This window comes from Lithobates pipiens, unplaced genomic scaffold (genome assembly GCF_037356315.1).
Source record: "Lithobates pipiens isolate NorthernLeopardFrog02 unplaced genomic scaffold, aLitPip1_a1.2 Scaffold_23, whole genome shotgun sequence".
NCBI lineage: Eukaryota > Metazoa > Chordata > Amphibia > Anura > Ranidae > Lithobates > Lithobates pipiens.
The window spans coordinates 319400769-319415028 of NW_027507785.1; the positions used below are offsets into that span (position 1 = coordinate 319400769).

General features: G+C 41.3%; 1 protein-coding gene across 1 annotated transcript in view; it reads left to right on the top strand.

Moving 5' to 3' along the window:
- Positions 1–14260, top strand: part of LOC143926656 (FRAS1-related extracellular matrix protein 1-like) — a 264491-nt gene that overhangs the window by 184800 nt on the left and 65431 nt on the right. Inside the window, 2 exon segments of the mRNA XM_077450596.1 lie at positions 2422–2686; positions 8676–9090. Of these exon segments, the coding sequence (XP_077306722.1) occupies positions 2422–2686; positions 8676–9090 (680 nt within the window).

The following is a 14260-nucleotide window of genomic DNA, read 5'->3' on the forward strand; positions in this document are numbered from 1 at the left end:
AGTCTTGGTCCGTAGGGTTCAATATTGAGTTGGCCCCACCCTTTGCAGCTATAACAGCTTCAACTCTTCTGGGAAGGCCGTCCACAAGGTTTAGGAGATGTGTCTATGGGAATGTTTGACCATTCTTCCAGAAGTGCATTTGTGAGGTCAGGCACTGATGTTTGGCAAGAAGGCCTGGCTCGCAGTCTCTGCTTTAATTCATCCCAAAGAGGTGTTCTGTCGGGTTGAGGTCAGGACTCTGTGCAGGCCAAGACAAGTTCCTCTACCCCAAACTTTAACAAAAAATGAATAAAAAATAGTGGTGACACTGCCCCCTCCAACCTGGCTGCCCTAAGCACTGCCCACATGGGCTATTATGGCAAATAAAGCTCTAGAAAGAGGTAAGATCTTGTAACCCAGGCATATGCAATTAGCGGACCTCCAGCTGTTGCAGAACTACAAGTCCCATGAGGCATAGCAAGACTCTGCCAGCCACAAGCATGACACCCAGAGGCAGGGGCATGATGGGACTTGTAGTTGAAGCTGGAGGTCCGCCAATTGCATATCCCTGTTCTAACCCATCCCACTGGTATTTATCTTGCTGACCATGTGGCCAAGCGCTGTTTGTGAGTGCTTCAATGACATGAGATTGTCCCCTGACCTGTCAATGAAAATCAACAATGTGACTAATTGACTTGAAATCCAGTGTTTTTTAAAAAAAATAATTTATCCTATGACTACAGTCAGCATAACAGACTTTTGAGGCAGGAGGATCAGTAAAGCACAGTCACTATACAGGAGAAAATTTTACTGCCCGTGTTTACATAAATGTGTACACATGTGTTTTATAAAACACAATAAAAAAAAAGTAAAAATACTATATCCAATAATGTATCAAAAAGTCCCATTTAGTCTCAATGTTTTCTATGTATTGCAACTTACAAGGGGGGTTGGTACCTCCCCACTGGCCATTGACCTTCCCAGATAGCAACAATTGTAGACTACTTATTACACATTAACATATATTCATTATATTTACATTAAAGCGTGCGTGTGTATATATATATATATATATATATATATATATATATATATATATATATATATATATATATATATAATATATCCCAAACTTTACTGTCTCGGATAGATAAGGGAAGGGTTAAAAATAGAGATTTTTTTTTTGTTGCTATTTCTGTCCTATTGGGTAGACACAACAGAAAGTGAAAGGAAAACTCTCTGGACAATTGTCACCAGAACAAATGTCCCCATCAGACAATTTCCACTGGTTTGCAACTGTAACATTTTTGGATTTCCCATCACTTCCTGTCTTGGTAATAAGTCACTAGGACAAATAGAGTTGGGTGAATCTTCTCCAATGAAGACACAGATGGAAATAAAAATAATAAAACAGTAGACCCCCTCTCCCTCAACAGCACATTACCCCTAGCAACATATGACTTACCCCCCCCCCCCCAGCAACAATAGATCCCCACCTGTAACAATAGATCCCCCAAGTGTCAATAGATCCCTCAAAGGCCAGCATGAATAAACTCTCCAGTGCACCCCAGCAACCCTTGCCATTACATACATTTACCGCTGGAAGTGCAGAACTGTTTCGCATTGTTCACACAGAAAAAAATATATATACAGGAGGCCAGGAAAACTACTGGTTGTATCCAGGATGGGAGATATATTTGTCCCAGGTCCAAACAGTTGATATACTGCTGCTGGGACAAATATATCTCCCATCCTAGATACCACCAGTAGTTTCTCCATGTCCTTACCCATTAATTAAAGCAAAGCCACAGCCAAACATAACAAGATAAATATGAAAAGACAATCCCAGAGATTCAATCAAGAGTTTTACCCCCGCAGTACTTTTTTTTTGCCACTAGATGCCATCAGTCTGAAAGCCAGCATCATGCAACCTACTTCATCTGAGCCCAGGCCCTCCTGGACCCGCCCCCCAGTCTGTGACTGGACAGTGAAAGAAGAAGCAGCACAGCGATGAGCTGCAAGTTCACTCTGTCACTCTGCTCTCTTCTCCGATCAGCATGCTTCTTATCAAAATATGAACTAAATGGCTCCTTGTGCTGCTTCTTCCTCTAACACTCCAGCCCTGCTGTACAGGGACTGAGAGAGGATGAAACCAGGTATCATTCATGTATTTACATTTCTTGTATTAAACAAAAAAAAAAACATTTGATGATGTATTGATGATTACAGAGCTGCCATTCAGCTGTGTCTTTTATATCCTGGAGTTCAGCTTTAAATTGATTTCCTATTATAGATGAGAGCTGTCTGTAATACAATCTGTAACCTGCTCATTTACAGACAGTATTAGGGAACCCCCATTGTGTGTAATTTTTATTTTTTTATTTTAAGGATGTTTCAGGATCATTTGGTTTACGTTGTGCTTCCATTTTTTGTGTTCCATAGGTGACATCGTTCTCCTCACCAGACCCGTAACTTTAACAGAGGGTGACAGGGTGACCTTGACGACAGCTGTTCTCTTGGCAACAGATGGCACGGGCAAACCGGAGAGGCTGCTGTATGCCGTCTCCGTGCCACCTGTCCATGGTCAGATTGAGTACATCAATTATCCCGGCTTGCCCATCTCCAGCTTCAGCCAGTTGGATGTCGCGGCTCAGAAGGTTTGCTACGTCCATGACAACAGCCGCGAGGCTGGGACGGATTCATTCAGGTGAGATGGCTTCTTCATTTTTTATTTTTTTTTGCCCGTGCCTCGGAAAGGGTTAAACCTCCTAGAATGGCACCATATGTCAGGAAGGGTACCAGCCGTGCACAGGAATGAATAATGAGGCTGGGGAGGTCCTGTGTTGGGAATCTTGATGCCATCTGCGATGAAGAATATCTGGTACAATGTGAAGTGTGGGGAATCTAAATCTAGCTTTACAAGGCGTACACAGATTCATGGTGTCCAAAGTGCCCCTCGAAAAATCACTGTCATGGATTTATATAAAGTGTTACTTCCAGGAGCTGCCATTATTAAGTGTTATTAAACTCGTAATTTAAGAAATGACAGACAGCGGCATACGTCTGCAGTAGTTATGAGCTTGGGTACAGTCTGGACTCATCTTTTGGCCAAACTCGGAGGTAAGCTGTCAGTGCCAGGCCAAAAAGCTGTAGGTGGGGATTCCCAGCCCCACAACTGCATATACATTAAAGTGCCTGGATGTTCCTGACATCATTGACTTATTATGGCCACATTAGGTCAATGACATGCTTGTGACATCAATGACCACTTGACCATATTAGGTCATTGACATGCATGTGACATCAGTGACCACATGACCATATTAGGTCAATGACATGCTCAAGACATCGTTAGCCACATGGCCATATTAGGTCAGTGACATGGTTGTGACATCAATGACTACATGGTCATATTAGGTCAAACACACGATTTTAACATCAATGACTGCATGGCCATACTAGGTCAATGACATGATTGTGACATCAATGGCCATATTAGGTCAATGACATGCTCATGACATTTTTGACCACATGGCCATATTAGGCCAGTGACATGGTTGTGACATTAATGACTACATGGCCATATTAGGTCAATGACATGATTGTGACATCAATGGCCATATTAGGTCAGTGACATGGTTGTGACATCAATGACTATATGGCCATATTAGGTCAAAGACATGATTGTGACATCAATGACCACATGGCCATAATAGGTCAGTGACATGATTGTGACATCAATGGCAATATTAGGTCAATGACATGCTCAAAACATCGTTAGCCACATGGTCATATTAGGTCAGTGACATGGTTGTGACATCAATGACTACATGGTCATATTAGGTCAGTGACATGGTTGTGACATCAATGACTATATGGCCATATTAGGTCAAAGACATGATTGTGACATCAATGACCACATGGCCATAATAGGTCAGTGACATGATTGTGACATCAATGGCAATATTAGGTCAATGACATGCTCAAAACATCGTTAGCCACATGGCCATATTAGGTCAGTGACATGGTTGTGACAATAATGACTACATGGCCATATTAGGTCAAATACATGATTGTGACATCAATGACCACATGGCCATACTAGGTCAATGACATGATTGTGACATCAATGGCCATATTAGGTCAGTGACATGATTGTGACATCAATAGCAATATTAGGTCAATGACATGCTCAAAACATCGTTAGCCACATGGCCATATTAGGCCAGTGACATGGTTGTGACATCAATGACTACATGGTCATATTAGGTCAAATACACGGTTAGGAAATCAATGACTACATGGTCATATTAGGTCAAATACACGGTTAGGAAATCAATGACTACATGGCCATATTAGGTCAAAGACATGATTGTGACATCAATGGCCATATTAGGTCAGTGACATGGTTGTGACATCAATGACTACATGGCCATATTAGGTCAAAGACATGATTGTGACATCAATGACCACATGGCCATAATAGATCAGTGACATGATTGTGACATCAATGGCAATATTAGGTCAATGACATGCTCGAAACATCATTAACCACATGGCCATATTAGGCCAGTGACATGGTTGTGACATCAATGACTATATGGCCATATTAGGTCAAAGACATGATTGTGACATCAATGACCACATGGCGATACTAGGTCAATGACATGATTGTGAAATCAATGGCCATATTAGGTCAATGACATGCTCATGACATTGTTGGTCACATGACCATATTAGGTCAATTACATGCTCATGACATTTTTGGCCACATGACCATATTGTGACATCAATGGCAATATTAGGTCAATGACATGCTCATGACATTGTTGGCCACATGACCATATTATGTCAGTGATATTCTCAGGACATCGTTAGCCACATGGCCATATTAGGTCAGTGACATGTTCATGACATCATTGGTCACATGGCCATATTAGGCCAGTGACATGGTTGTGACATCAATGACCACATGGCTATATTAGACCAATGACATGCTTGTGACATCTTTGGCCACATGACCATATTAGGTCAGTGACATGCTCATGACATTGTTGGCCACATGGCCATATTATGTCAGTGGCATGCTCATGACACCGCTGGTCACATTGCCATATTAGGTCAGTGATATGGTTGTGACATCATTGGCTACATGGCCATATTAAGTCATCGACATGCTTGTGACATCATTGCCCATATTAGGTCAAATTAAAATAAATTAATTAAAAATTACATTGGTGTATCAGGTCAATCCCCCACCCACAACTCATAGCTGAGTCAATGGCATGCTTGTGACATCATTGGTCACATGGTCATATTAGGTTGATGACATGCTCCTGATATCTTTGGCCAGTGGCCACATGGCCACATTAGGTCAATGACATGCTTGTGACATCATTGACCTAACATAGCCACACGATTAATAAAAATTACATTGGCCATATCAGGTAAATTCCCCACCCGCAAATCATAGCTGTACATACACAAAGGAGATGCTCATGACAAAATTGACCTAATATGGCCACATATCAGGTCAATGGCATGCTTGTGACATCATTGATCACATGGTCATATTAGGTTGATGACATGCTTGGGACGTCTTTGGCCAGTAGCCACATGGTAATATTACTTCAATTACATGTTTGTGACATCATTGACCTAATATGGCCAAATGGTCAATACCAATAGCCATATGAGGTCAATCCCCTGCCCGCAGCTCAGAGCTGCAGTTACACAAAGGGGTGGGGATGCTTATGACATCATTGGCCTAATATGGTCTAATCATTGACCTAATATGACCACATGGCACTAGTGATGAGCTTAGGGTCCGCCCAAACCCAAGTTCAGGCGGAACCAGAGGTAAGATGTCATTGCCGGACCAAGGAACTGCAGGCAGGGGATTTTACACCCGCAGCTGCTTGTACAACTACATAAAGGGACAGAGATTCTTGTGACTTCATTGGCCACATGACCATATTAGGTCAATGACATGTTTGTGACATCATTGGCCACATGGCCATGTATACAGGAGCATACATTTGCACTAGTAGTGAGCTTGGGTTCGGAGTATAGGTGTGGCCCAAACTCAAAGATTCACGGAAATGAAACTGTGTCAGTTTCATTCCGGGACACCGTATTGTCCTGGAATGAAGGTGCAGGACTGTCCCGGGCACTCCGGGACACGTGGTGCCCCTACCTGTAACGTTCCCAGTACGTGATGCAGCGCAGCAGAGCCGCCTTGCCCACCGCACACGTAAGTGATATGGTTCACAAGCAGTTTTGTGGAATCTCCTGACAAAGTTTTTTTTTTTTTTTTTTTTTAAGTTTTCTGCTCCTGGCCCCTTTCATTCATTGGATTTTAGTTCTGTCAATCATGGAGGCTCAGCATCACATGAGGGCGTTACCTAGGGTGGCCTGCATGCAAATGCATCCTGCCTAGGAACGCCCACTGCTTCACACTAACACCCACCCATGAAGACATTCTGATATTTGCATAACTCCTCCCACGAGGAGTACTGAATACAGGGTGCTGTGATGTATTCAGGAGCCTGACGGCCCCTCCCACCAGCCATAATCTGCCTGCATTGCACAGAGAAGAGCAGAAACCTGATGTCTAAGATGAGGTCTGTAAGGAAAATGGAAAGATTTCATTTAAAGAATATCATTAGTATGTTGGTGAGAGGGGAAAGGAGGAACCAGGGAAGTCAAAATATAAGCAGATTAAGTTTCAGCCTTAAATGTCTTAGACAGCCGGTACCATCTGTACAAGTCGTTCACCACTTATCATACATCGTGTAAAAACATCCCACACCTTCCGAACACATCCAAGTTGTCAGCCTGTCCAACAAATGCCCAAAAAAAAACACACAGATTCAAGGTAAGCAGGGGAAAACACAGAATCCGCCATCCTGGTTGGATTTCTCGGGGGTTGGGGCTTATTGGGTTAAATAGCATCTCATTATTCCGCTCCACAGCTGAGGCTTCCCAAAATGTTTATCTTGTTTTGTAACCGGTACCTTCTGGTGCCGGGCCGTGCCAGCTTCCCGCGCTGTCCTCTGCTATATTTCATTCTCACTATTTTTGGAGTCGAGCTGCTGTTTCCAGGTGATTTAATAAATTGCTTTTTTTTTTTTCTTTTTTTTTCTCGCGCTTCTTTAAAGTTTACCCATCTGCTCAACACATGCGTAACTTCCAATCTGCCAGCGCTTCGCCGGAAGACTCGGTGCCAGGGCTGGACGCGGAGCGCGGTGTTGTTCCCTTGTTAGGTTACGAGGGATTTTCACAGATTTCTGGGCAATTGGAGAAAGGAAAAAATTGATTAATGTAACGTTAAAGACTCGATGGCAACAGACCTGAACCCCCCAATTCCCCTACCAAAACACACACTTTAGCCCTTGCATGGAAAATGTTAAAGCAGCAATCATACATAGATTTATATATAATAAATATATTAAGTTAATAATATAATAATAATAAATATATATATGTATTATATAAGTTAACAATATAAATATATATATATATATATTTATTATTATTATTATTTAAGGTACTTATATATCAATTTACTCAGCGCTATATATATATATATATATATATATATATATATATATATATATATATATATATATATATATACATTTAATAATATTATATATATATATATATATATATATATATATATATATATATATATATATATATAAATAAGTTAATAATATAATAATTATATATATATATATATATATATATATATATATAATATTAATAATATAATATATATATATATATATATATATATATATATATGTAATAATTATTATTATTATTATTATTATTATTATTTAAGGTACTTATGTACTTATATAGCGCAGTCAATTTACGCAGCAATATATATATATTTTTATTATTATTTATTAATTTATTTATTATTATTATTATTATTATTACTATAGTATTAATATTAAAGTTGTAAAGCCTAAAGGTTTTTCACCTAAATGCATTCTATGCATTTAGCTGAAAAACCTTCTGTGCTGCAGCTGCCCCCTCCCCTTTTTTTCTGACCTGAGCCCGATCCGATCCAGCAATGTGCACAAGCGCAAGCGCTCCAGACGCTGCCTCTCTCCTCATTGGACAGACTGATTGCAGCGGGAGCCATTGGCTCTCACCACTGTCAATCAAAAGTTGTAAAACAGGAGCAGGGGGCAGGGCTGAGCTCGGCTGTCTGTGGCCACAGCAGCAAGATTTCAGAGCGTGCCTGCACGGGTGCCCCCATGGAGAGCGGTTTTCCACGGGGGCAACCGATGAAGAGGAGGGGCCTGGAGCATAAGTGGGGGGACCCCAGAAGAGGAGAATCAAAGGACCATGCTTACCTACGAGAAGCACATCTGAGGCTTCTTCTCCCGGGCTCGGTGTCCCAAAAGAAAGCCATAGTGTGATCTGATATAACAGTCATCCACAGAGGTAGCTCTTAAAAATTTGAGAAGATGTGGCCTGGAGGGCTTATTGACCCATAGAGGCTTGGTGGCCTTGCAGCAGTAGGGTCATTGATTTCAATCCCAACCATGACACTATCTGCATGGAGTTTGTATGTTCTCCCTGACTTGTGTGTGTTTACCACACTCCAAGGACATGCCAGTAGGTTAATTGGACATCATTTGGCATTTAAAGCATTTTATGGTTTTTGTTTTGTATAGTTTTACTGTGAGCAACGGAATAAAGGCCAAAGACGGGTCACTGGAATTTCTCACCAAGCGCACTGACCGTGTACCACCAACCCTACTGAATAATAAAGGTCTCCAGATAACTGAAGGTGGAACGATGGTCATCTCATCCAATCATCTACAACTAACAGACCCGGACAGCCCACTGGAGAAACTACATTACAAAATTATGGAGTACCCTCAGTATGGGCAGCTGTACCTGGGTGACCGCGTCCTGCAGGACAACCAGTTCACCCAAGTTGACGTCAACAACCTCCTCCTGTCTTACCGCCACTATGGTGGCCTGGCGAAACTGGATCGATTTTCATTCGTTGCTACAGATGACGTGAACAAAGGCTTCATGGTTGATGGCCAGTTGAAAGAAGATTTGGCGTCCTTTGTAATTCAGGTTAGTAAAGTCCTCCTCAATTACAATGTCCTCTTCAAGTTGAAATGTTGGTTTATAACTGAATATTGGTCAGTGCAGTCATAGAATAAGCAAGTCCATGTTTTCATACTTACATGACCAAACCTTTTAATACACAAAGGTTCAGTAATGGTTTGGCAATGGTACGCATGCCAATTCCGCACTGGAGATGTCCTTGGACAAACAAAATGCCTTTCTAGTAAGTACCAGGGATGCCAGATAGCCATTCCAGGCCTGGCTCCACCTCTGATGATCAGAGCTGTGCCCTCAGTCCATGAGGTTTGGGCAAAAGCCATGTCTGTGGCATAATTTTCCTGCCCTCTGAAAACTAATCCACGATGGATCACTCTTCAGAAGGGCAACAATGGCCAACAGAAAAACATGGTCTTTATAGGCATGTAAAGTCCATTTTTTTCTGTTGACTATTGTTGGTTCTCATACAGATTGTATGGCTGAATTTGCATAGCATTCGGACCAAAGACGTGCGGGAATCATTTTTTGGTTCACACCCATGCAATCCGATTCCTGTCCGAAATGACAGTTCACACTGCGATATGCGAACCGATCTGGGAGTGTCAGTAACTTTCTACTGACACTCGCAGCGGTTCGCATAGGGCAGTGCGAACAAAGGAGATTGCAGAATAAGTATTACAGGAGGGGCAGTCCTTAGAGATGTTCTTCTGCCGGCTATCATCGGGGTCCTTTAAGAGCATCGGTGCAATTAACGACAGTCCCAGTTCACCTGCATGCAATACAGGTACAGTATTGGTACCGTATAGTCTTGGCACGGGTGCAAGATAGATGTGGTTCAGATTCAGTAAAGGTTCGCTGTAATGCGGTATAGGGTTGGTGTAGGTGTAGTCTAGATTTTGAGTAAGTACGGTATAGAGTGCATTAACCACCTCCCGACCGGCGCGCGCCGATGTGCGTCGGCAGAATGGCACGGACAGGCAAATGGGCGTACCTGTACGTCCCTTTAAATTTGTCGCCGTGCCATCGCGTACACGCAGGCGGGGGTGTGCGTGCCGGCAGGGACCTCTGTGAGTCGGGTCGTGGGTCCTGCAGACTCGATCACCACGGGGATACCCGCGATTGTCTCACCGGAGATGCTAATGTAAACAAGCATCTCCCCGTTCTGCCTAGTGACAGTGTCACTGATCTCTGCTCCCTGTAATGGGGAGCAGAGATGAGTGACGTGTCACACACAGCCACGCCCCCCCCCCACAGTTAGAAACACGCCCCTAGGACACACTTAACCCCTACACTGCCACCTAGTGGTTAACCCCTTCACTGCCAGTGCCATTTACACAGGAATCAATGCATTTGTATAGCGCTAATTGCTGTATAAATGACAATGGTCACAAAAATGTGTCAAAATTGTCCCATGTGTCCGCCATAATTTCGCAATCATGATAAAAATTGCTGATCGCCGCCGTTACTAGTAAAAAAAAATATTAATAAAAATGCCATAAAACTATCCCCTTTTTTGTAAACGCTATAACTATTGCGCAAACCAATCAATAAATGGTTATTGCGCTTTTTTTTTTATACCAAAAATATGTAGAAGAATACGTATCGGCCTAAACTGAGGAAAAAAAATGTTTTTTTTATATATTTTTGGGGGATATTTATTATAGAAAAATGTAAAAAAGAATGCGTCTTTTTCAAAATTGTCGCTCTTTTTTTGTTTATAGCGCAAATAATAAAAAACGCAGAGTTGATCAAATACCACCAAAAGAAAGCTCTATTTGTGGGAAAAAAAGGATGTTGATTTTGTTTGGGAGCGTGCATCGCACGACCGCGCAAGTGGCAGTTAAAGCGACGCAGTGCTGAATCACAAAGAAAAGTGGTCTTGTCTTTGGCCAGCCAAATGGTCTTAATGGGTTTAAGCGGTTATGGGCGCAGCATGGATTAATCCCTGCTAGTAGTATCAGCAATGGGAGAATGTCTCCCTCTCACTAGTCACTGAGATGCTACAGTGACCTCTTGCTGTAGAAAAGGAAGGTCCCCTCCATAGGGTTGCCACCTCATTGCTTTAAACCCGAAACACATATGAATTACACAGGTTCTGAGACCATTTTAATGCAGGTAAGGCACTAATTGAGTTTAATTACCACCATAATAGAACTAGTTCCCCCACAAACGGGGTTTTTAGGCAGCAAGAGACAGTAATAGAAGCCAATAGAAGTAGTATAAAAGGTATTTTAATATTAATTGGTAAAAACAAACATGAGCTTCACCTGAACACTTATATAACAGATTTCTTCTTTGATTGTTATTTTGATAATTACCACCATAATTAGCTACAAATGATACAGTGATCAGTGGTGGGAAGCAGAGGGTGGCAGTGGTACAGGTGCTGCAATATGGGCAGTGCTGCCCTGGCCCCCCGGGTGTCCTCACTCCAGGGGTGGACTGACAACTCATGGGGCCATGGGGCAATAGGACACACATACATGTACACACAGTATACACAGACATGTTTCTATTGGCTGAGAAGGTACTAGAGAGGGGGGGGGGGGGCAGCTGTAATCTCAGGATTTTTAGACCAAGACCAAAAGGATGTCGGTAATGGACATCTCAGAGACAGATGTAAAGAAAACAGATTTGTACATACTGTCCCTGGTTTTACTGAGGCTGGCAACCCTGATGGGGCCCCCTAGTGGCTCGGGGCCCTCGGGCAGTGCCCGAGTGGCCCAATGGTCAGTCCGCCCCTGCCTCACTCCCAGTCTCAGGCTCAGATCTCCGCTGGTATGGTCTCCTGCTGTCAGGCGAGTGCCCAGACAGAGTTGCTCTCTCTCTCTCTCACTCCTTATTCCGAGCCTGAGATTTTAAATGAGGACACCCCTGGGGCAGGGCAGCACTGCCCATATCGCAGCACCTATACCACTGCCACCCTGCCCCAGGTGTCCTCACTCCCAGTCTCAGTCTCGGATCTCTGCTGGTATGGTCTCCTGCTGGCAGGTGAATACCCAGACATAGTTGCTCTCTCTCTCTCTTACTCCCTTGGTGCCAAGAGGAAGAACTTTTCCAGGCAGTTTAATAAAAGTCATCTCTCCCCTCCTACTACTGAACAGTGCATATTGGGATCAGTAGTGTATGGAGTCTGTCCGTCTCATTTTATGGCTGTTGTCTCAAACTACAACTCCCAGGACTCTCAGTGCTCAGCGTCGAAGTCTATGGGCTTGCTTGGCTTTAGCTCTCCCCCTGCTGGCTGGAGGAGAATGGTGCAGCATAACATCAGTATCTCAGAAAAGGGAGAGAAGGATAAAAGGCAACGTCTACTCCTCCGTATTGCTGCAGCACAGCACCCGGCCAAACAGGGAAAGTTCGTCCAGCCTGCATAAATGTTTTGTGACATTTGTCCAACGAATGTACCTTATCCATTTTTATCCTTGATCAATTAAATGTATATATTTTGTACTTCCTTGTGACCGTATAGTTGTTCACTGCCCCTTCAAAGTCCCAGTTAGAGGAACTTTCTTTGATTTATTTATATTTTAGGGACGTGCGTCAGTGCAACTTTTTATTTTGTGACCATCTAGCACCATTTATAGGAAAGTCCAACGAACATTTTACATATAGCCCCCCCCCCCCCCATGGTGTCTGACTAGGAGGGCATTGTGGATGTTTCACAGCATTAGAGACTGCAGTCTTGTCTTTAGCCAGGCAGCATGCTCACCTCAATAATATTTGCCTGGAGAAAATTAAAAGTGACTTTTGAAATGATATTACCGTGTTAAATCTTATATGAGGTTTTTAGCAGTCAGGGGGGGCGACATCTACTTTAAATGCACAGTTGTGATTTTTTTCAAGCTGCAGCGTTTTTGTTTAGTGTCATTCACCAGAGATGTTTCCTACACGAATAATCCTGACTTTGTCCGCTCCCCGTTGGTCCTGTTTGCTGTAACGAGGCCCGTTGGCACTCCGGAGGTGTTTGCGGGGGAGACGTGGGCGAGACTTAATAAGGTTTAAAGAGGACGGTAGCCAATCCGTGAGGGTCTGCAGTTTCCCCAATGCGGGATGCGGACAAACACGACGCTGAGACCGGGCCAGGCGGTAAAACCCATCCAGCTGTGGGACGGGGTGGCGGATAAATTGCGACGTTCACCGAACGGGACACTTCCAAATTATAGGTTTTTAACAGCCTGGATTTATGGCCTCTGCTCCTTCTCACAGCCTCCTTTTCTGAGGCTCCTGTGGCTTGTGCTGGAAATATGAGGTTTGGCATTTAAGTAAAACCCCAAATTTGCATTCTTTTGGGAATGGAGGTTCTTGACCATTTATTGATTTATTCTGGCTGTCAGCAGCTTGTGCCAACCCCCCCCCCCCAAAAAAAAAAAACCACACAGAATTATTTTATGTGCCAAGGCATGCTGGGATCTGCAGCTCTGATAAATATTAAACATGTAAAGCAGACATCATTATTATTATGATGATGTCTGTTATTTATTTATTAATTAATATAAAGGGATTTTTATTATGATTATGATTATTATTATTATTACGATTATTATTATTATTATTGAATTATCATTTAGTAAAATAAGAATGATAATATTATTATTCAATTATTTTGTAGATATTAATATAAAATTGATGATGATGTTATGATATATTTATTAATATAATAGGATTATTATTATTATCAAATTATGTTGTTGTAAATATTATAGAATAATAATAATATTGATCATTATTAATAATATTGATATTGTTATTATTATTACAAATTATTGTCACATTATTTTGTAATTATTATAGAATTCGTATTATTTATTTATAAATATAATATGATTATTATTATCAAATTATGTTGTAAATATTATAGAATAATGATAATAATATTGATAATTATTAATAATATTGATATTGTAATTATTATTATTATTATTAATATTAACAATTATTGTCACATTATTCTGTAATTATTATAGAATTCTTATTATTTATTTATTAATATAATATGATTATTATTATCTAATTATGTTATAAATATTATAGATTAATAATAATAATATTGATAATTATTAATAATATTGATATTGTTATTATTATTATTATTATTATTGCTAATTATTGTCACATTATTCTTTAATTATTATAGAATTCTTATTATTTATTTATTAATATAATAAGATTATTATTATCA